A 24,712-nucleotide genomic window follows, 5' to 3' on the forward strand; every position below is an offset into this window, starting at 1 on the left:
AAATGCAGAAAGCTGAACTGACTTAATTAGGATCACATACCAATAACACAGGATGGGGCCAAAACTTACGTCTCAGATCTCCCATGCTAAAAGTTGGCTTAGTGGAAAAAGAAGCAGTAAGCTTCTAAAAATTGTACCTCAGTTACTCATAACACTTGCATCTCTTTGAAATAAAGTTTATAATTTAACAGCCCTTCTCCTGCACATATCTGTTGCTGGAATTTATATTCTATTCATCTAATTATTAACCTACATTCTTCCTAAAATAATTCAAAGTGGCTTTAGAGGGATCCATAAAATAAACGAATATACATTGTATGAGAAAGAAAAGAGGAACAGGAATAAAGCTGATGAAGCAAGTTTATACAAAGAAGTCCTATAATTTCAAGTTAAATTCAAATTTGGCTCTTGACTTTCTTTTTTTTTGAGACAGAGTCTCACTCTGTCACCCAGGCTGGAATGCAGTGGCAAGATCTCAGCTCACTGCAAACTCCGCCCCCCGGGTTCAAGCAATTCTTGTGCCTCAGCCTCCCGAGTAGCTGGAATTACAGGCACCCGCCACCACGCCCAACTAATTTTCGTATTTTTAGTAGAGACAGGGTTTCACCATCTTGGCCAGGCTGGTCGTGAACTCTTGACCTCGTGTGTCACCTGCCTCAGCCTCCCAAAGTGCTGGGATTATAGACTTGAGCCACCGCGCCTGTCTTGGTTCTTGGCTTTCTATCAGTTAAGGTGAAAGGGAAACATCTCACAGCACCCATGTGAAAAACAAACACATTTTTCCAGAAGCAGGAACTGCTAACTGCTCTGTGGTAGACCAAGTGGTCTGGCTTTGATCCAGATGGCTGGTACACCTGGACATATACGTCTTTGACTTCCTCTGTAAATGAAACCCCAGGGGGTAAAAACAGGGCTTCCAACTCCTAATCCTGAAATAATTTTAACTTCTCAATTGATTTACTATTTCCAGAGACTTTTCATCAATATAATGCTAATATAATCAAATAATAGAGGTTCACTTAAACTAAAAAGCTTGAGTTTATTTAGGGAAGATTTAGTAGACATTGAAAACTACATATAATCATTTAAACTGCAAAAATGGAGCTCAATGGACTCAACATACAATAGCAAGCATAAGATCAAAGCATGAGATAACTATGTAAAAATGGACATTGGCGAGATAGGGGAAAGAATGAAGGTAAATTTTTGTTTGCTTTTTTTTTTTTAACAGCTTTGGGTTATTAATTGGTATACCATAAAGTTCACCTGATTAATTTTCGGTAAATTTATATAGTTGTGCAACCATCACCACAATCCAATTTACACTTCATCTTTAGCCAAAAGGCTGAGAATCTGTCACAGTCCAATTTTAGAACACTTCCATTACCCCAAGAAGTCCCCTTATGCCCATTTGCAGCCAATGCCTGCTTCATCTCCAGCCTCAGGCAATCAATATTTGTCTTCTGCCCCTATAATTGCCTCTTCTAGAAATTTCATATAAATTGAATTTTACAATATGCAGTTTGTGTCTGGCTTATTTCACTTAGCATCATGTTTTTGATGTTCATCTGTACCATTGCACATAACAGTAGTTTGCTCCTTTTTATTGCTGTGTGGTATCATAGTTCATAGCTATATGGCATTTTGTTTATTCACCTGTTTATACACATTTGGAATGTTTCCATATTTTGGCTTTTATAAATAATGCTGTAAGGAACAATCACAAAGAAGTCCTTGTGATGATATGTGTTTTCATTTACTTTAAGTAGTACCTAGGACTAGAATTGCTGGGTTGTCTGGAAAGTATATATTCAACATTTTGTAAAAACTGTTGAACTGTTTTCCAAAATGTTTCTAACATGTTGATCCAGGTGTACTAAAATTTACATTCCCACCATTAATGAGTGATGGTTCAGTTTCTCCACATCCTCATTCACAGTTGGAACTATCTTTTTCATTGTAGCCTGCGGTGGTTAATTTTAGGTGTCAGCTTGACCAGGTTAAGAGATACCCAGATAGCTGATAAAGCATTATTTCTAAAGCATTATTTCTGGGTGCATCCGTGAGGGTGTTTATGGAAGAGAGTGGCATCTGAATCAGTGGACGGAGTAGAGAAGATTCACACTCAACCGCCATTGTGGCTGAGCATCATCCAATCTGCTGAAGGCCTAGATAAAACAAAAGGCAGTGGGAGAGGAAATTCTCTGTTTTTTCTGGAACTGGGACATCCACCTTCTCCTGTTCTCAGACATCAGAACTCCAGGTTCTTGGGCCTTTGGATATTGAGACTTTATATATATAGACCATTGGTTCTGTCCTCTGGAGAAGGGCTGACTAATATGTGGCCCTTCTAGGATGTTTTGAACAGAAAGAATGTATTCTAGTTTTCAGTCAGTTCAGAAATAGGATCAAAACAAGTCACTACCGGCCCCCGACAAAATCTCCTTTTCTGAATGGTCTTAAAGAATGAAAATTTACAGGATTCAAAAGCTTGTGCAACATTCTTCTTACGGTTTTTAAAATTCTGTATTTTTCAACTTACTTCAATTAATCTATTTTATCAACTTGAGCTTCATATTATATCAAAGGTTTACCAGAAAGCACCTTGCTACCCCAGGGATTTGCTTATGAGTAGGACAAAGCAGGATCCTTCAACTACAGAGGAATCTTTCTATGTCTCTTATTCTAAAATGTTAAATGTCAAACCAGGGTTCTCACCCCAACCTAAGCTAGTTTGTATTCACCCCCTTTACATGTAGATAATTTCCGTAGCTATAAAATAAATCTTTGGAGTACCACTTAGCTTACTAGGCATTGCTAATTTTCTTTCCCTTCAACTGCTTAATTCAACTAATATATGTTTTCAATTTCTTGACCATTCATTAAAAAATGATGATGTACTACTTCCTTAAAATTTCCCTGGATAGTAAAAAACACATGTTATACATTTGTATATTTATCATATAATTGATTCCCTTTCTTGGAAAGGATTTGATTGAAAGATGCTAATTTTGACTGGATAAATGTAAGGTAATATCCCTATACCATTTTCACGAGAATTGTGCCAGGGAAGCCACCCAAAACAAATTGTCACATGCCACATTTAAATTAACAAAGGTGTGCTTCAGTGGTCTTCATACGAAGATGTCTGCTGCTTTCTTATTCCATGAAGGATTTTTTCCAAACTTAATCACATAACGAAATAGCCTCATTTCCTACACTAAAAGGCTGCTACAGGGCCAGCAGCCCCCATGAGTTAGCCATCAGTCCTTCCTGTATTTACCTAATTGTGCTGTTTTTCTTCATGGAGGTTTCAAGGTGTTAACAGGCAAGAAGGCAGAGATGCCTTGTTGCAGCCAGGAAAGGCCAGCTGTTGCCAAGATACATCACCTAGGGCATCACCATGATGTGGCCCTTGCAGACATTTGCAAGTTTCATTTCAGTTCAAAGGTCATAGCTCAAAGCACACAAATCTGATCATTAAATCAGCATGTGCGTACAGTAGCCTCCCCCTTATCTGTGGTTTCACTTTCCATGGTTTCAGTTACCCAAGGTCAACTACCGTCCAATATATTAAATAGAAAATTCCAGAAACAGACAACTCATATGTCTTAAATCACGCACCATTCTGAGTAGCGTGATGAAAGTTATGAAGGAGGCTTCTCCATTATTATCATATCAACTGTTGCAAGATGATAGTGTTTGTGTTCAAGTAACCCTATTTTACTTAATGACCCCAAACCATAAGAATAGTGATGCTGGAATAGTGTCATAATTGTTCTATTTTTTATTAATTATTGTTATTAATCTCTATGTCTAATTTATAAATTCAACTATATCATAGGTATGTATATAGAAAAAAATATACCATATATAGGGTTCAGTACTGGTTCAGTCCAGTGTCAGGCATCCACTGAGGTCTTGGGGATCCTCAGAGGATAAGAGGGGGACTGCTGTGCATTATCTCACCATACTGAAAATATCTTTCAAGTAACAGAATGCCACCTCTCCTTGTATTAATAATTAAATAATCATCAAAAATTTTCTTGATACGTGCAGAATTAAAATAAAAGGAGTGGACAGTTCTGAGAGGTGTTTCATCCAGGTCTTCATGTTTCACAAGCCTGTCTGTCAAGGCTGCCATCGACAAATGTGCAGTGTACAACCTGCATGACTACACAGGTGGAGGTGGTCCCACTCTCTCTAGTAAACCGTATCGATCACATCTTAACTTGGCTACTCTGGTCTCTGGATAATTTAGGACCACACTTCTAACATATGCTTTTGCGGACCCCTCAAATCTCTGTTGTCTTTTTTTTTTTCTTTTGGAGTCTTGCTTTGTCGTCCAGGCTGGAGTGCAGTGGTGCAATCTTGGTTTGCTGCAACCTTTGCCTCCCGGGTTCAAGCAATTCTCCTCCCTCTGGGATTACAGGCGCGTGCCACCATGCCCGGATTTTTGAATTTTTAGTAGAGATAGGGTTTCACCATGTTGGCCAGGCTGGTCTTGAACTCCTGACCTCAAGTGATCCACCCGCCTTGGCCTCCCAAAGTGCTGGAATTACAGGCATGTTGCCATGTAAGGCAATATATTCAGAGGCTCTGGAAATTGGATGTGAATATTTTTGAAAGGCCATTATCTTGCCTACCATTAAGAGGGAAGCATTGATAACATCTTGAGACCATTTAAACCAGGCATACCCAGTCACAAGTGACTGTGCTGCCTGCAGGGAACATTTAGTAATGGCTAGAGACATTTTTTGGTTGTCACAACTAGGAGAGGACTGCTACTGCACATCTAGTTGGTAGAGGCCAGGGATGCTGCTAAATATCCTATAATACACAGAATAACACCCACAACAAAGAATAATTCCAGCACAAAAATATCAATAGTGAGTTGAGAAACCCTGATTTAAAGCATAAGATTCCTTGAAAGCTGAGTTAGGAAGGTTACAATGCAATGGAAGTCAGTTTCAGGATTTAGATTTGTATGTAAAAGTCTGCAAAATCACATACAAGTTCTATAACTCTAAGTTTTTGACAACCTTATAGGGTAAATAAGTGATGAATAATACTTTGAAGCATTTTGATCTCCGCCTTAAGATGTTATTTCTTAAATGGTATTTGTTTTACTTTAGGTCTGGTGTAATATTTTATACTGAAGCATTACACATATAGGCAAGTTAATTTAAAGTATACATAAACATCATTTTATGTACATCATAAATATTTAAATCCTAGATGCTCAGATTTAAAATACGTAACACCAAACAGATTTGAAACAGCCTTCTGCAATATTTTACTTCTGTCTTGGTACGGCTTGACTTGTATTCCTTGACTTCAAAGGATCAAAGAGAAAAGTCCATTTGCTGTGACATTCCTTTCCACTGGGAGAAAGGTTCAAGTTGGGGCCATCTTTCACATAATGTAAGCACCCTGAGTGTCAATACTTCGTTTTCCCATTCTCAAGAATTTCTGAGCTCAGGTTTGAACCCCCTACTCTCTTAAAGTGACCTATAGACTTGCTGGTAAGATATTTTATATTTTTTTCAACATCTCTCTTTTCATATTTCTTTCTTTCTTTCTTTCTTTCTTTTTTTCAAATGGAGTTTCACTCTTGTTGCCCAGGCTATGGTGCAATGGCGCTATCTTGGCTCACCGCAACCTCTGCCTCCCGGGTTCAAGTGATTCTCCTGCCTCAGCCTCCTGAATAGCTTTGGTTACAGGCATATACCACCACAGCCGGCTAATTTTGTATTTTTAGTAGAGATAGGATTTCTCCATGTTGGTCAGGCTGGTCTTGAACTCCCAACCTCAGGTGATCTGCCCGCCTCAGCCTCCCAAAGTGCTGGGATTACAGGCGTGAGCCATCTCGCCCAGTCTTCTCTTTTCTTATTTCTTTTTCTTTCCATCTATTCTCCTCTCTTCCCGTTCCCGCGGCTGGTGAGGCGGAGTCTCGCTCTGTTGCCCAGGCTGGAGTGCAGCAGCGCGATGTCGGCTCACTGCAAACTCCGCCTCCCGGGTTCCCGCCATTCTCCTGCCTCAGCTTCCCGAGTAGCTGGGACTACAGGCGCCGCCGCCACCACGCCCGGCTAATTTTTTTTGTATTTTTAGTAGAGACGGGGTTTCATTGTGTTAGCCAGGATGGTCTCGATCTCCTGACCTCGTGATCCGCCCGTCTCGGCCTCCCAAAGTGCTGGGATTACAGGCTTGAGCCACCGCGCCCGGCCTATTCTACTCTTGTCACTCTTCTTCAATACTTGCTTTTGTCCAAGATTTCCTCTAGGGTTTTCGTAATTTGCAACGACTTCTAAAAGAAATAGTTGTATTTTTCTGTGGCAGAAAAGATTTCCTAACCAGCAGAAGACTGTGTGTGTGTGTGTGTGTGTGTGTGTGTTTGAGTATGAAGAGTGTATCCATGAGGGTGTGTGTCATCTTATTCATTCTCCTAGGAAGAACAGTAACTACCAATGTGAACAAGTATTCTAATGGCTTGTGAACCAACAGAGCAGAATGAAGAAAAATACACAGCTATACAGCAACCTTGTTTCCCACTGAAGTTATTTCTATTGTTTACATTTCTCTGCCAAAATACATTCTGCAAGGTGTTATACATTTGGTTTGATTTCTAAGCTGCAATTAAAGGATACAGGTTAAATACATTTTAGTGAGTTAAGACTTGCCAAACACTATTTAAAAACCATATCTCTAAACATTAAGTCACATTTAAGATTCCAGATTCTGAATGTCACATTGCTCCTTGGGAAGAAAAACCTGCCTAGATCTCTGAGGCAAAATCACTTGTCGTTTATAAAAACATGCCTACCTAGTCAAAAAATCCAGTTTCTTCGAAAATAAAATTCAAGGAAAAGAAGAGAAAAAAGAAAAATAATGAGAGAAGAGAGCTATAGATTAAGTTACCAAAGAGACAGACATGTCAAGTGTATTGCAGACAGACGAATTAATCCTCAGTAGTCAATATGTAAGTGGAAGTTTCCCAAAACAGGACAGCCTGAGCATGTAATAGGGTAGCTGGTAGAGAGAGGAAGCACAGGAGGATCCGGGGAGGAAGTAAATGTTAACTTTGACAACTTGGACACATGCTGACTTTCGCACATGGCCACGGAGATCCCCCAGCCAAAGTACCTGTGCAGTCATTTCCCTGGGGAATAAAGAAACTTTATTTTTGAGAAAAACGTACCATGTTGAGGAGCAAATGGCTAACATCTAAATCAACTTTCTCTCACACTCCCCACATCACATCTCAGGGTGTCTGACCATTGCACTTGTGACCCAGAGCAAATAAAAACATCAAAAAACAATCCAAAAAAAAAAAAGCAAAGAGCATAGATTCAGGACATTAGACTATAACCTAGAATTGCCAGATATTTTCCCGTCATTCTTTTGCAAAGTTCAGTGAATAACAAAAAATCATGTAAAGAATATCCAAGGCTGGGTGCAGTGGCTCATGCCTGTAATCCCAGCACTTTGGGAAGACAAGTAGGAGGATTGCTTGATCTCAGGAGTTCAAAACCAAGCCTGGGCAACATAGAGAGACCCTGTCTCTGCAAAAAAAACTTAAAAAAAAAAAAAAAAAAAAACGTAGCCAGGAATGGTGGCAGGTGCCTATAGTCCCGGCTACTCAGGAGGCTCAGGTGGGAGGATGCCTTGAGCCCAGGAGATCAAAGTTACAGTGAGCTGTGATCACACAACTACACTCCAGCCTGGGTGACAGAGCCTCAAAAAATAAATACATACATACATACATACATACATACAAACATACATAAATAAAATTTTTAAAAAAATACAGCAGAAAATGGTTCAAATTATTTGGGGCAGTTTATTTATCTCTTATAAGACACTTAGATGTTAGAAAGGAGGTTTAGAATCTCTTGTTAAAGGCCACAAACATCGTGTTCATATCCCAGGGTGCTGCCCTCAGCTACCACCTTCCTTCTTCTTGATGAAAGAAGAAATACTTTCATTTTCACCACACTCTAATTGCTGGGATTTATATAGCTCCATACACTTCTCTGTTTTCTGCTCTGACTTATTTTTCTTCTCTTCTAATCACTGATATTGTCTTAAGTTTAGCCCTTGAACCTCTTCTCTTCTATTGAGAACTCAAATACTCCCAAGGCTTCCACTATCACTCTTAAACTGACAGATCCCAAATTCATATTCCAAATTCTTGAACCTCACCTCTACCTTCCTGCTATCTATTCTCATGGGGCTGTTACCCATGGCTTAGACCAAACACATCCACATCCACCTCACAACTTCTCTCTTTCTGTGTGGGCTGCCACCATTCTCTTCAGTCCCTTGGGTTTTAAAACTTGGCATCATTCTCAACTCATTCATTTTATTTAGCAAGTCAGTTCTATTAAGTCACCCAATTCTCCCTCTGTATTATCTCAATAGCACTCTTATCTCACCACAGGCCAACCTCTTTAGCTTACACTTGGAGTACAGACGCAGCCCCCACCTGCCTGCCCTCCCTTTCACTCAATCCATCCAACCTCACATTCCCGGAATCATCCTTCACCTTTGGCCTGGTCACTCCTCTGTTCAAAAATATCTGTTTCTCCTGTATTACAATATGAAGGCTAAACATGGATTTTCAAGGTTCTCCACAACGTGCCCTTCTATCAAGCGTACATTTTTACTACTTCTCAATAACATAGTTTATTTCTGTTGTGTTTGGAATTCCCTCTTCTGCACTGCCACATCTAAATTCCAGCCCTACTTCAAGGTTCTTCCCAAATTTAAGGCTGGCTGCAGTGGCTCATGCCTGTAATCCCAGCATTTTGGGAGGCCGAGGCAGGCAGATCACCTGAGGTCAGGAGTTTGAGACCAGCCTGACCAATATGGTGAAACCCCGTCTCTACTAAAAATACAAAAATTAGCCAGGCGTGGTGGTGGGCACCTGTAGTCCCAGCTACTCGGGAGGCTGAAGCAGGAGAATCCCTTGAACCTGGCAGGCAGAGGTTGCAGTGAGCTGAGATCACGTCACTGCACTCCAGCCTGGGCGACAGAGTGAGACCCTGTCTCAAAAAAAAAAAGAAGTTTCTTCCCAAATTTTAACTTCTCCATCTAGATTTACATGCTACATCTCACTCCCTTCTTCTCACCCACCTAGTGAGGTGCATTGAGAAATTTAACACAATGATACAATGCTTACCATTTCATATGTGCTCATTTTCTTTCTTCAACTGCATGGCAAGCTCCATACAAATAGAGAAATAGTTTTCTATTGCCCTGCTATACAGCCCAGGGCTGCCAATAGTAACATATTTTTCACAGTAGACAAGTTAATTAATCTATTACTTAAATATAATTTTATTTCCCTTGATTATAGAGCCAGACACACAAATAATTGATCTATAATGAATAAAAGTGTAAACAAAGCAAACTAAGATTAGCATTTAATTTTCAATATTATACATCAGTTGTGTAACTATTACATGTAAAAACCATTTCTTACCTGATTTTATGCAGTCTGATGACTTGCAAATACCATCTAGAAAAAGGAGAGAATATGCATAAATACTGGCAACGCACATTTTTAAATTTGTTTTTCTTTTGTTCTTTTAAAAACTGTCAATTAAATAAGCAATTTCTTAAAGCAAGAACTAAAAACTGAGCATTATATATCATTGCCAGTGGTTAGAAAAAATATAAGAAAATAAAATAGGTAAAATCTAAATTTAAAATTTTGATTATGAAGAAAAATGTGTTATTATATCTTCTCTACCAACTAAGCTCTAGGCCTATTACATTGAAATAATCAGTTGTTTTTGCTTGGTAATCATTTTTTTTAACCATTAAAAATCAATCTTTTTTAATCCTAGTTTTGAAAAACTTCCAAGACTCAAATTAAATTTGTTAAATTCCTGTGAAGCCCTTTAGAATTTCAATGACACAACAAAAACTGACTAATGACTATTACTAAAGCTGGCCATAAAATTGTGTATATTTTAATCAAATAAAACCATATTTGAGATTCCTCATAAGTAAGCATGAGCACACTAAATATACTTGCAAATAATAACTTAGCTCAAACATAAAAGGCACTGTACTTCAAAGTTAATTGTTTTGACATACTGATGTTACATTTTTTAAATGAATCTCTTTGTCAGTCTTTAGGTGCCTCTATCCCTAACACATTTGTTAGATAGACAGTAAAAGCATGGAGGAAGATTTCCTTCTCTTTTGCGTTTATGGATGCACAGGTGTGGGAGTAACTCACCATCGTAGGTTGCATAGAGCGCGATCATTGTCACAGCTATGATGGTGAGGAGCAGGACAAGGACCGAGAGGCTGATCTCCAGCGGAGTCCATCGCTGTTTCTTCTTTGGCTTTGGAGTGTTGATATCAGTTATATCCATCTGACTTTCTGATCTGCCCATCACCTAAAATCTGCAAAAAATGAAAATGCTAATGATAAAAAAGAAAATGTCCACATGCGTAATGTGACTGGATAAAAGTAAAAGGTTCAGTCATTTTAAAATAGAAGTATGTTTTTGCTGTTGAGAAGTCAAAATTTTGTTGCTGAATGCAAAGATTATAGAGTCAAATGAATTCGACAGGTCTCAGTCACAACTTTTTGTTTTTTGTTGCTGTTGTTTTGTTTTGTTTTGATGTATCACTGAAAATCTCAGCAAAATTAGACAGTAAGACTTGGTTAAATACTCAAGTAGGATTAATTCAGCAGTTTATAAGCAAATAATTGCTATATCACCATTAAGAAAGTTTTAAACTTACCCTTTTGAACTCTGGACTAACATCAAAGTTAATTTTATATCTTAGTCCAGTGGCTTCCTTTATAAGCTCAAAAACCAATGACTAATACCTTGAGGTTTTGACTAAGCAATAATTTGAAATATTAATATAGATAAACACCAAAAGGAATGAACACATGAGGTAGTTTATTTTAGTCATAAAGACAACTTTTATTTTTACAGTTCAAAATTACTACTACTACTGATACTGGTATCTATTAACTGGTTAGATAACATTCTGAAAATGGTCACTCACTGTACCAAAAGATACCTGAATATCCAGCTTAACCACACCCAATCCCATTTAAGAGGGGAGTAAAGGGGACAAGTAAACAAAATAATACAAAAAGTTACCAAGCTGATACTTGTAGTCCTGTGTAAAGCAGGGTATGCAAAAACATACCTGTATTCTTAAAATCTTTCACCTCAACTGGAGATGTGTTAACAACTTTAAACCATAAAGTGGACACTGCCACAGAAGAGAATAAAGAATTGGGAAACTGAGGCACAGAGAAGTCAGACAACGTGTTTAAGACTACACAACTAGTCAATATTCTTTGGAAAGAACACACTCGGTCATTGTTCAAAATAAAGCTGTATCATCATGCAGTAAAAGCTAATTTAGATCTTATTGTAGAAATTTAGGGGGAAAATTAAGGGGGTAGAAGCCTAAATATTAAACTTTATCAGGGGCCTAGTGACAGTTTATCAGTCCGTCTCCAAGGATTAGAACACACAATTTCCATTTTGCTTCATGACTGTATAAAAGAACATCTTAAACTGACAGATTAGCTGTTTATAGCTCAATACAAACTGCTCTGAGAATTTGGTCCCTGGATGCAGGGATGGCTCAGAAATGCTCTTATAGTTAAAGATCTTTGTTGAATACGCACAATTCTCTCAGGGTGTGTTTTGTGGAAACTGACGCATAGGAGAAAGAAGAAACATATTTCACATTTGAAGTGTGGTGGGGAGACCCAGCAGAAAACTAGAAATTACCCTTCCCAGTGAATTATTCATAAGCGAACCACAACTAGACCTTAAGGTTCTGGATACAAAGTCTTAAACATGCTGTCCCCTTGATTACATGAGGCTATAAGCAAGGACAGACTATCAAATAAAAATATTTTATTAGACAATGAAAACTGTGTCTGCTCAATAAAAGGGGAATGTAATGTATCTGAATGTTAAAATGTCTTACTTAATGGTTATGTAAGGCATGCTGGCTTAGTCTCACCACCCCTGGGGTTATGATATGGAATTGCATTGATTGTAGTCCTATTTTAATAGTGTATTGGTTGGGCAAAGAAAAGATGGGAACAAATTTAATAATACTTTGGACACCTTACAGAGAGGTAAACAATAATAAGTCTCCCAGTCTCCCCATGTTTCATGACTGTCCTAAAGAACATCTGAATATTAAGCACATTTGCTAAAGTATTTCCCTTTCCTGAATATTGTTCCCCCTGTATATTTCAGAAGGCAATGTAGAGAAATGTTTTATTGGTACAAAATGACGTTTTTTGTTGTTTGTGTTTTTAGTTCTTCCTTAGAAATGGCAGTTTGTGTCCCTGTAAAGTGAAGAGGTGAACCAGGGCAGCCTCAGGGCTAAATTACAGGTGCTCTGTGGCAACTCCATGCCTTGTGGTGTAGTAAAGCTAGTGGATAAGCATTTGTTTCTCCCTGTAAGTTACTTTCCCTTGGCTTCTCCTTACCTTTAAGACTGCGTACTGAAGCAGCTGGGCGCTTAATGGTTCAGCACCTAAGTTTGCAGAAACAGTTACAGAGAAATGAAGACAGTGAGAGAAGCTGCATCAAAACAATATAATCTTTGAATAATCTACAAGGTGTTCCTCCATCTCCCCCTCTTGTAAATGCTCTGTAAATTCTTAAAGGAAGTCTTTTGCTCTTAGTAGCGTTTTTCCAAAAGTATTGAGTGCAGGCAGAAATGATGCAAGTTTAATCTCCTAATTAACTTTGTCATTCATTTCCAGTTAATTCTGGAAGGTTCACTATTTTTCTTTAAGAGATCAGGGGACAGTATCTGGAATCTCACTGTAGAACATATGACTAACTCCCAGATACCTGAATATCCAACTTAACCACACCCAATCCCATTTAAGAGAAGAGTAAGGGGGACAAGTAAACAAAAGAATAAAAATAAAAAAAAATTAAAATAAAAAAAAAACAAAGTTGATGCTTGTAGTCCCATATAAAGCAGGGTATGCAAAAACATACCTGTATTCTTAAAATATTTCACTTCAACTGAAGATGTGTTAAATAAAAAGTTTAAATGAAAAAGTGGACACTGCCACAGACGAGAATAGAGAATTAGGAGGTGTAAGATAACAAGAACCTGCAAACTTCAGCTCGACATTACCAAGAGAATAAATTACTATTTTAAGTGTAAGCTGAATTTCAAAGCAATGTAAAGCAGCAATTCTTATACCAGTTGAGCATAAGCATAACTATATCAGATAGTCAAAGCAGGAAACCTGAATAACTGATTTGTTAAAAAGGAAATCTCATAGACTTACAGACTTAGACTTAGCTAAGCAATTTTCATCTTCATAGCACATTATAACATTAACTTATATCTGCAGGTTCCTGAAGCTGTGCTTTGCAATTACAGTTTGTATTATGGAAACTGAGGCACAGGAAGAAGGAGAAACAGTTTGCATATTTAGACTGTGTCTGCAGAAGCTGAGGACAGAGGTACTCAGGATAAATCATCTTCTTGTTTCCCAGACATTAATTAGGTGTTTCCCAGCCTGAAATACGGAGTTCTGGACACAAAGTGCCAACCATGTTACTCTCCTGGTTAGTGCTGCTCTACAACCAAAGACACAGCGTTAAGTCCAAGAAATTACCAATTTTTTAAAGTGCTGGAACCCACAAAAATGGCAGGGAATGAAGTTACACGCCTTCATACAGTCGATTTGCCGATAAGCAGTTTCCAATGCTGACGCTGCAAATCAGGTACTAGTTTTCAGTTTAATAAAATTGTAATTCGAATCATATATGGGGGAGGAATTGACTTGATCAAGAGGCTAAAGAGGGATATTTGGTTGCAATTACCCTTATTTTGAAACAATACAAATAGATTGAAACCAGTTAAGTAAGAAGTCTTAAACTTTCATCTACAAAAGGACACCCCAACCCCGCACCGACCAACCCTTGTGAGATTTAAGCATAAATTATATAATAGGAAATCAGGTTAAAAGCAAGATGAAGAGGTGGGATAATGAAAAGATCTTCCGGTTAAGAAAAGTAAAAATAGAAAAGTGAGTTACAAATGAGAAAATCCGACCGAAACCATAATGAAAACAAACCTTGCTTAAAAAAAAATCAGTGTCTGTACAGCAGAATGGCAAATTCCCAGCCCCCAAATCAGCCCCGGTGCAATCTGGTAGCGCGGATCTCGGTAACCAAACATAACTCCCCGAGGCAGAGGCCGCAGGGAACTATGGAAATGAACCTGAAGAGCCAACCTGACGTGACTTCCAGAGCCCTCCTCCAGGTCAACCTCCGGGCCCCTCTCCCTCCCCTCACTCTTCAGGTCCCAGTAGCGGCTCCTTCTCAGAGCACGCCTCCTCCACCGCCGCAGGGTCCTGGGCGCTCGGATCGCGCCGGACCTTAGCTGCGGACCCTGCTCAGCGCACCTCCCGGCAGCAGCTCCTCTGGGCTGGCTCTGCCCTCCCCGTGCCCGTCCCACGGGCTCCCAGCGCCCTGGGCGCTCGCGCCCTTTGGACCTTTCTCCCTCAGCTCGCTCTCCTGGGACTCACCAGTGGGATTCGGGAGAAGTTGGAGGCTGCTGAGCCGACACATCCCGACCAATGAGCGCGCGGGGCCCGATGGCAGTGGCGGGCTGGGAGCCCAGCCGAGCGCCGCTCAGTCGGTGCATCCGCCCAAGGCGCGCGGGCTCCGGGGTGAGGCCGGACTAGGGGGAGGTTCCGGACCCGCCTCCTCCCGGGCCGGGGGGCGTCGAGGCACCTGGGTATCCCTCCTACCCGCACCCGCAGAGACTCACCGTGACCTCTCAGTAGATCCCGCGCCAGGAGTTAGGCGGCTGCTCCAGTCTGCGCTCGGTCAAGCTTCGCCACTTGCACATCTCCGCGCCCCGCGCGTCTCGGCGCTCTCACGGCCCCCCCACCCCCCGCCACCCGCCACCCCGCCTCGCCGCTGCAGGACCAGCGAGAGGAGCAGTTCACTGGGTGACCTGAAGGTTTCCGCTAGGTCTCCCAAATCCAGTCACTTCATGTGAGGGGGCCGGGGAGACGGGGGGAGGGGCGGGGGGTGGCAATGAGAATGTCCTATCCTCCCCACCCCTCATCTCACCATTCCCAAAAGGGCTTTGCTAAACATTTTCGGAATTGCTTAGCTTCGGGGCTTTCAAGAAAACAATACACTGGCTCTTTGGGATTCTCTAGTGCGGATGAGGGCTCCATCTCTCTCCTGTGGACCGGAGACTGTAATGCTTGCCTCTTCTCACGCTCTTCTTTCGCTCTCTTTCTCGCTCCCTTTCCTCCCTGAATCCAAGCTTCCTTCCTTCTTCACTTAAATTTCCTCCCTCCCTCCCTCCTTCGTTTTCTTTTTTCTTACTGTCCCTCCGCTTTTCCTTCTTTCTTTCCTTGCTCCTGCTTTCTCCACCTCGCTTCCCTCTTTCTTTCTTTTTCTTGGTCAGAGTACTCTGATGTCAAGATCTGTACTGAAACTCTCCGCTCCCACCTCCTGACTCCAGGGAATCTTGTAACATGTGTACATCGGAGGTTGAGTGTGGGGAGTGAGAAAGAGAGAAATAAACTAAAATGTGTCTGCTCTACCTACTGAAATCATCCATCATGCGCCTGGACCCTCATCAGTTTAATGCAGGCAAGCAGAGCACCCCTTTCACTCAAGACGCAGCGATTCCTCCTCAAAGGGATAAATACAAACAAGGAAATAAATACTTTTGGCACAAAGGCAGTTTCTTTGTAAAAGCTACCTTTAGCAGCTATAATTAACAAGGAGCTCAGAGGAACTAAACTTCCTTTTTTTTTTTTTTTTTTTTGCTTCTAGTATACAAGTACCTTTAATACTGATCCCTTTCCTTTTTTGAATCACATGTAATTACAGACACACACACACACACACACACACACACACACTCACACTCCCCTGCGGAACTCATACTGAAGTAAAACTGGGTTTGCAATTATCTGTTTTTAATATCAAAATGATTTACTGCTTGAGAGGGTCCTCTTGTACTAAAACATTTTCCATCTTTTTCATAGGAGAGAAAGTTGAAAAGCAAGGAGAAAAGGTAGTTCATGCTAATAAGATAAGTGGAATACAATGGAGAGACATTTCCCCAAAAAGCTAGCCAATCTTTAAATAATTCTATTAATATAGAGAAAAATGGAGTGTGTAGACCTAACAAGTGCTATTCACGACTATTTACGCTTTCTCTGTGCATCTTACAGACACTACTTAGTCCTCACCACAATCCTGAAATATTGGTGTTTTCGCTCCCACAAATAAGCATATGGAGCTTGACTAGCGCCCTGGAAAGCATCTCAACGGGAATTTATTCATTTACTTATTTTCCTACAGAGTCTGGCGCTGTCGCCCAGGCTGGAGTGCAGTGGTGTGATCTGGACCCACTGCAACCTCTGCCTCCTGGGTTCAAGCGATTCGCCTGCCTCAGCCTCCTGAGCAGCTGGAAATACAGGCACGCGCCACCACACCCAGCTTATTTTGTGTGTGTGTGTGTGTGTGTGTGTGTGTGTGTGTGTGTACTTTTAGTTTCGGGGTTTCTCCATGTTGGCCAGGCTGGTCTCGAACTCCTGGCCTCAAGTGATCCGCACACCTTGGTCTCCCAAAGTGCTGGAATTACGGGTGTTAGTTACCATGCCTGGCGGTGAGGACATTTTAAAGGAAAAAAAAAAAGGGCGGGGGGGGGGGGAGGATTTACTTAGAATGTATGACAAAAGAAAAAAAAAATGCCTACTTAAAGTTATTTTTAGACTCTGACTTTCAGCTGATAGTCCACAGTATGGATTGTTAACTGTTTTCTCAGAACAAATCTTTTTTTCTTTTTCTCTTTTCTTTCTGTTTTGTTTTGTTTTGTTTTTAGATGAGAGTCTCACTGTGTTGCCCAGGCTGGTCTCTAACTCTGGGCTCAAGCAATCCTTCAGCCTCAGCCTCTTGAGTAGCTTGGATTACAGGCTTGTACTACCCACACCTGCCTTACAATATCTTGATTTCATTCAAGTTCATTAGAAACTTAGGGGTTTTTATTTTTGTTGTTGTTTGTTTGTTTTTAAATCAAGAATGCTAAATCTCCTCCTAGAAGTTTATGCAAGTTTGAGATAAAATTTTTAAGGGATCTAATAAAGAGTCTTCAAGTATTTACAGTAAGTAAATTTAGAAAACTGAGGCTTACTGAGTTGGTCCAAGATCACTCGGTTTGGCTACTTATAGGAATGGAGGAAAAGTAGTCCTCCTGGTGACCACACATAAGTTATTAAGAATGGAATGTATTGGTTCTAGCAATATGCAGAATAGATCCTTAAAAACCACCAGTGTGACACAAATGCTTGATGAAGTTTTTTTAAGTCCTTTCAAAATGCAATAGTGCCTTTTTATATGCACCATTGAGCCAGGAGGCAAGTAAAGGAAAACCTTAGAAGCCAAAAACAAAGGGAGCTGTCAGAGGCATTTGGACCAGAGCAACTTCATCTTGAATAGGGGCTAGGTAAAATAAGGCTGAGACCTGCTGGACTGAACTCCCAGGAGGTGAGACATTCTTAGTCATAGGATGAGATAGAAGGTTGGTTGGCACAAGATATAGGTCATAAAGACGGTGCTGATAAAACAGGATACTGTAAAGAAGTCAGTCAAAACCCACCAAAACCAAGATGGCCACGAAAGTGACCACTGGTGGTCCTCACTGCTCATTATTTGTGAATTATAATGTATTACCATGCTAAAAGACACTACCACCAGTGCCATGACCGTTTACATATGCCATAGCAGCATCCAGAAGTTAACCTACATAGTCTAAAAAGGGGAGGGGATCCTCAGTTCCAGGAAATCTCTGCCCCTTTCCCTGAAAACTCATGAATAATCTACCCCTTGTTTGGCAAACAATGAAGAAATAACTGTAAGTATACTCAGTCAAGCGGCCTATGCTGCTGCTCTGCCTATAGAGTAGCCATTCTTTTTTCCTTTACTTTCCTAATAAACTTGATTTCACTTTGCGGATTCATCCTGAATTCTTTCTTGCAAGAGGTCCAAGAACCCTCTTTTGGGGGATCAAGATGTCTTTCCTGTAACACAGACAAAAAAATCAAGAAGGATATGGATGTCCTGGTAGTATCTATCCATTTCAGGAGGCCTCACTGGACTTAAGTGACCGAGAGCTTTCACTGTAACAGAACTTGCAAGTGCCGAGGGACTTCATACAAAGCCTAGTTCAGAGTAAAGTGAAAAGGTGGGCTAACAAAAAATGAAACTCAGCCCCAACTCCCACTCCTCACCCCTACTCTCCCACAAGAAACATAAATATATTTGCTTTATTCAGTCCTGATTCAGGCTGGTAAACTTACAACAAAAACTTTCTGTAAGAATTCATGATTCAGCTAGACTTCAGATGGATGCAGAGCTAGAATTTGTACTAATTGTGTAGCCTGAGTATTTCCAAGTTAAAGATTTATGGTAAAACAGTCCCAGCTAGACTGTTCAAAATAAAAACTGAAAAACTTACCACAACTGACTCTAACCAAAAGAACTTCTTGAGAATGAATTTATGAAGCAAAGTAATAGTTTATGGAAGATCTGATATGCGAGAAAGAATGATGAGCAAAGAATATAGTAACAACATAAATAAATCTAAGCAAACATTAACAAAAATTAAAAAATGGTGATAAAAAAGATCAACTATAAAACCAGACAACAGGGGTGTGTACGTTGGGAGAGTTTAATTACAATTAAAGCACTCGAAAGTCTTTACTCAATCAGGCCTGATGATGTGCACCTGTAGTCCTCGCTACTCAGGAGGCTGAGGCAGGAAAAGCACTTGAGCCCAAGTTTGAGACCAGCCTGAGCAACATAGTGAGACGCTGGCTAAATAAATAAAATGAAGTCCTTACTTACATTGTTGGAAAGAAGGATAATGATATTGATTAATTGTATACTTTAGACTTCATTAGGTTAATTATGTATATAAAAAGTACTAATATAACCACTAAAAAGATAAAAATATAGTGCATGAGGTCAAGTTTTGCAGAAAGAAAAAACAAAATTAAACATAAGTCAATCTAAAGGAGGACAGAAAAAGAAAAAGCATTAGAGAAGAAAATATAGGAAGTATAACATAAAATGCTAGAAATAAATCAAAATATATTAATTGCAATGAATATAATTGAACCAAATTCTCCAGTTAGAAGACAGATTGGCATATAACAAAGAAATGAACAAAATTCAGCTGCCTTCTGTTTGAAAGAGACACATCTAAAACATAAGGCTATAGAATAGTTGAAAGTAAAATAATGTAAAAAATACATCAAACAAATATAACTGAAGGATTGCTGGTATAGCAAGATTGTAATAAAACTAAAATTTTACCAAAAAAAGAGAGCAATCAATTCAGCAGGATGATAAAATTCTAAGCTTGATTACATTTAGTAGCATAAATTTTAAGTATATATTACAAAAATAATATAAGAATTAAAAGGGTAAAATCACCAATGTTACTGGGTGATTTTAATACACTTTTCTCAATATTTGATAAATCAAGTGCACAAATCAGTAAGGATATAGAAGATCTGGATAACAATATTAAAAGATAATTCAATAGAAATATATAGAATATTTCACTTAAGAATTGGAGACTATACATTTTTTAAGCACCTATGAAATATTTATAAACATTGATTATATGCCAAACTATTAAATAAGCTTCAGTGAATCTTGAAGACTTTTCATAACACATTTTTGGACCTTAACATGATTAAATAAAAATGAAACCACATATACATCTAGAAATTGTTAAACAATGCACACAAACACCTTAAAATAACGCATAAATTGGCCAGGCGTGGTAGCTCATGCCTGTATTCCCAGCACTTTGGGAAGCCGAGGCGGGAGGATCACCTGAGGTCAGGAGTTTGAGACCAGCCTGGCCAACATGGAGAAACCACCCCCTCTACTAAAAATACAAAAATTTGATGGGTGTGGTGGCACGTGCCTGTAATCCTAGCTACTCAGGAGGCTGAGGCAGGAGAATCACTTGAATGAGGGAAGCAGAGATTGCAGTGAGCCGAGGTCACACCACTGCACTCCAGCCTGAGTCACAGAGTACGACTCTGGAAAAAAAAAGAAAAGAAAGAAAGGAGGGAGGGAGGAAGGGAGGGAAGGAGGAAGGAAGGAAGGAAGGAAGGAAGGAAGGAAGGAAGGAAGGAAGGAAGGAAGGAAGGAAGGAAGGAAGGAAGGAAGGAGAAAGAAAGAAAACACACACACACATAAAGAGCAAGAGCAAATCATGATTGAAGTGAAGAAACCTATAACTGAATGCAATAAAAATATTTCTTAACAATATATGTCAATCGAGGTATCTATCAATAGCAGAAAATTTGTAGCCTTAAATAATTTTATTTTAGAGGGAAAAAGCTAAAATTTAATGAGGTGAGCATATAACTTGGAAAGTTAGAAAAAGAAAATAACAAATCCTAAGAAAGTGAACTGAATGCAGTAGTATATAAAAATGACCAAAGATAGCTCTCTTTTACTTTCAATATTAAAATTAAATATGAGTTCAATAGTAAGTATTGGGTTAGAAGGCCTGGATGGTGTAGTTGGAAAAAGAGAGAGAGAAGAAAAGGAAGGAGAGATGAAGGGAAGTGAATAGAAAAGAAGACAGAACTAATTAAATAATGGTAAATTATGTAGTGCGATTATCAATACTGGAAAATCAAAGTAATCTATAAAATTTTACTCATATTTATAAGAGAGTAATATGATTGCTGGATATAAGATGAATATTAAAAAATTAATTGCATTTTTACAAGAGAAACAAATGAGAAAACATAACCTTAGAAGACCCATCTACAGTCCTATAGGTAGACAGATAAACAGGCATTGATATAAATATATAGATATATCCTAAATGAGGGGTTGTAAAAAAAAAAAAGGGAAGAAAAGAATATGCAACAGAGACCTAAATCATCCTTAGAGCCTAAAATATTTATTATCTGGCTTGATACAGAGCAAGTTTCACTGCCTTTGTGCTAGCCAATGCTCAGAATCCTACTGAAAAGACAGCGAATAATTGGTTTTGTTCTTTACAAGGACACTGTTTTTTTTTTTTTTTCCTCTTTTGGCAGATTGTACAAATTCATACTCTTTTCTAAAATTAATGCCATTGTGTGTTATTATTACCCACTACTGTTGTTTAAAACATTCTATTTACAGCAAACTAATGTGAGGTACAAGGCTTAGTAGACTTTATGCACTGACTAGTGTCTAAATTGATATTCTTATTAGTGGTATATAAGAAGTCAGGTGAATAAGACTTGGTTTTATTTGGAGTTCTAGCTGGCATTTACTTATTAATTCATGAGACTGTGCATCTCCTGTGCTGTGGTCATTTCTATTTATTCTTCATTTTAATGTCTGTTTGTTCTTAAAAATGTAACATTATTTTTAGCTTGTAGGCTCTGAAAGGGGCCACTGACCACTGTTGGATTTGGCTGACTGGTTGTAGTTTGCAGATTCCTGGTCAGTGGATCCTCCAGAGATTATGTGATTCTATTGGGATATGCACCTTTGGTTGACTTTTCATTGACCAAGCTATTCCACAACTTGGAAAAAGTTGTCCTTGTTGGAAATAGATAGTGATGAAAATGGATTAGTTTAGCAATTTGTAGGAAACACAACAATACAAATGATTCTTGTTTAAAATCATGCAAATGAACTTTTTCTGGGAGAGATCCTATTGATTTCCATGGAAACGATAACTCTAAACATTACATTTTATAGGCTAATAAAAGTTTTGATAGGCCAACATAGTTTTTAAAAAACTAAACTTTGGTAAACTTTCAGTAAACCATTTTAGAAAACATTTATATTATCCAGAATTGTTAAAGAAACACATGACTTACAGCCCAACAAATTTACCTTTAGGTACACAGTCTCAGGAAAAAACCTGAAGATATGTGTAAGATTCTGTAGCAGTGTGGTCTATAATAATTTTCAAAAAAGTAGAAACAATACAAAAGTCCATTGATAAGAGAATGGATAGATAATGGTAATACATTCATAAAATAGAATACTACACAGAATACAAAATAACCAACTGTCCTAAACAAACCAACAAACCAACCAACCAAACAAACAAACCAACTGCAGCTAAACTACACAGAATACAAAATAACCAGTTGCAGCTAAACAAATGAGAAAAATAATGTTGAATGAAAAAGCAAGAAAACTCTGTGTAGACTATTACAGATACAAAGAAAACAGAAGATGTAATGATTATGTAATCAGGGAATCCACAGTTTAGTGGGTAAGAAAAATGCAAACAAGCATTTACAGTAGATTTGCATGTGATAGAAAAGTGTTTACTCTTTTTGGCATGGTGGAATTTTGTGCAATGGAGCAATAAGGTCGGAGTGTCCGTTATAATGCCTATGTTGCATTGATGGGAATGAGGAGGATGGGAAAGGATGGAGGCAAGGAGATCTGTTAAAGGGCTTGGACAGTGATTCTTATGAGAGATGTTTTAAAAATAAATAAGTGATCTAAGGCAATTGGATAGATTTTTGAGGTAAATCCACAGGACTTAGCGACTTTTTCACATTGAAGGTAAAGAAGAAAGAATCCAGAATGACTACTATAGTATCAGGCAACTGGATAGATCTGCCACTTCACTGAGATAGGGAACATCTGATAGTGGTGGTGGTGAGTTGTGGCTAGGATGATGGACATCATGTTGAAATTGTAGCATTACTGTCATACAATGGGATATTTGCTGCTCCTGACAATTTGGTAAAACATCTAAATATTTGTTACATGCCAAATGCAATAATTAATTGTGATGATGGGACAAATAAGACTCAGAAATATTATACCTTCAAATTTCATTCAAGAAAAAATACCCTATGATTACCAAACGATTATTTGAAAACAGTCACTCACTAAGCAGTTTTTCAAATGACTATAGCTGAGTGACTGAAAATTAAATTTCCAAACATGGAATTGGGCCTATTCCCTGGCTAAACTGTTCTATGTGCTGATGCAGTGGGGCATGAAAGTCCCTCCCAGACATGCTACACATGCCACGCGTATGATGTGACTAAGCTCAGTTACAGAGATATGCTCATCCCCTCATGTCTCCAAGATGATTATGTGTTTCATCCCAGCAACACACTAAAATTCCTTTACTGGCAATACATAGAGAAAGGGGAAAGGAGGGTAGTTTCACAGCACAACTTGTGTGGACACTTTGCATTCACAAACCTGGAACCAATTCTGACCTGGAGGGAGGGCTGATTTTGAGCCTTTGGTTTACCTATCACCACATACCAAGGAACATGTGCATATGATTCATTCACATTAGACCTCTCTGATGCATTTCCTGTGGACAGCTGTGGCCCTGACTCTGGGGGCGAGAGCAGGGTATTGAATACTACATAGCAGCAGCCACAGGAATAAACCCAAACACCCCAGATTTTTCTCAGGGGGACAGCTGTCCAATTTTGGCATGATTAACCTTTAAATCTCTGGTTCTTTCTGACTCTGATGTTTGGCAGAGGTGCTGATTCCAAATAATCAAAACTAGGACAAGCAAGAAGAAGAAATGCGTCTTCTAAGCAACTCCTGAGTGGGAAAGTTTGTGTCTTAACTTGAAATAATCATATTCCAAATGTAATCAATTCCCAACTTCTCTTGGATCCATAATGCTTCCAGGAAAAGTGCCAGGTGAAACAGAAATATCTAAATGTTAGACTTTCATGTTCCGTGCTTTATTTATTTATGCTTTATACCATACCAATCCTTTTGCAAAGATAAAGTTTATCTTGAACCCCATTATTCTTAATCTTTTTTTATCAGCTGATCATTCTTACCACAGGGATTCTTACCAATTCAGATTATTGCATTTACCTAGATCCTTTAAGTCCAAGCAAAAAGAACACTTTTAAAAACTCATCCTGATCTGTTTATGCAGATGTATGTACATAGTGGCTTCTGTTGTATGCTTTCATTACAATGTTTAAAATATCTCAATGCCAAGTCCTAAAGAAACGAACTGCTCCTTGTTACAAGATGCTTTTAGTGTAAGAAATCTTTTCAATTATAATGATTTAGGATGTTATTTCACAAAAGCGTATTCAATGCATATTAATGCACTGCAAATTTTAAAACTAGGCCAGAAAAATTAAAGAAATAAAAGCGTTAAGAGGGCCCATTTGACTAGTACAATGTTGTATATAATTGAAAAATAGCTCCAAAAACATTAAACAATGTGATTGTCTTGCTTTTGTCTCTATCACACTAACTGTATTCTTACAGGAGAGTTGTTGTCTGTTTGCCTTGTCCACCTGCCTTATCTAGTGGTTATTGGTAGAGGCAGCAGTTCCATTCCAAAGGGAAAACAATCTCTTCCTGTTCCCTGTGGTTATGCCCATTTCCTGTTGCTTCTGGAGCTGGGTAGGGGGGTAGTTCTCAATAAGGTCCTTCTGCTGACGTCAACGGACATCACAGGGACAAGGGCGAGGCAGTCACATTCTTGTTGAGTACTAGGGTATTAAAATAGCTGAAGGTAATGGAGCCTATTCCTAGTTCATTAATTTGATGGTATTGCTTTTTACCCATTTGAAACCCAGTGAGTTTCTTCCTGCTAAGGAATTCAGAGTGATATTAATTTATCCAGTCACTATTTAAATAGGTAT

At 38.9% G+C, this 24,712-nt stretch overlaps 1 protein-coding gene across 9 annotated transcripts in view; it reads right to left on the minus strand.

The window, feature by feature from the left end:
* Positions 1–14,942, minus strand: part of MME (membrane metalloendopeptidase) — a 91,043-nt gene extending 76,101 nt beyond the window's left edge. The window contains exons 1-5 of one of the 9 annotated variants that reach the window (XM_031663642.1): positions 14,114–14,427; positions 13,652–13,749; positions 12,497–12,543; positions 10,250–10,419; positions 9,485–9,520 (exon numbers count right to left, since the gene is read on the minus strand). In XM_031663642.1, coding sequence (XP_031519502.1) covers positions 9,485–9,520; positions 10,250–10,409 — 196 coding nt within the window. In that variant the 5' untranslated portion in view covers positions 10,410–10,419; positions 12,497–12,543; positions 13,652–13,749; positions 14,114–14,427. The other 8 variants (XR_004182245.1, XM_031663641.1, XM_031663644.1 and 5 more) reach the window with 8 other exon arrangements.
* Positions 14,943–24,712: the final 9,770 nt, after the last annotated feature.

The sequence above is a fragment of the Papio anubis genome, chromosome 2, assembly GCF_008728515.1.
Source record: "Papio anubis isolate 15944 chromosome 2, Panubis1.0, whole genome shotgun sequence".
NCBI lineage: Eukaryota > Metazoa > Chordata > Mammalia > Primates > Cercopithecidae > Papio > Papio anubis.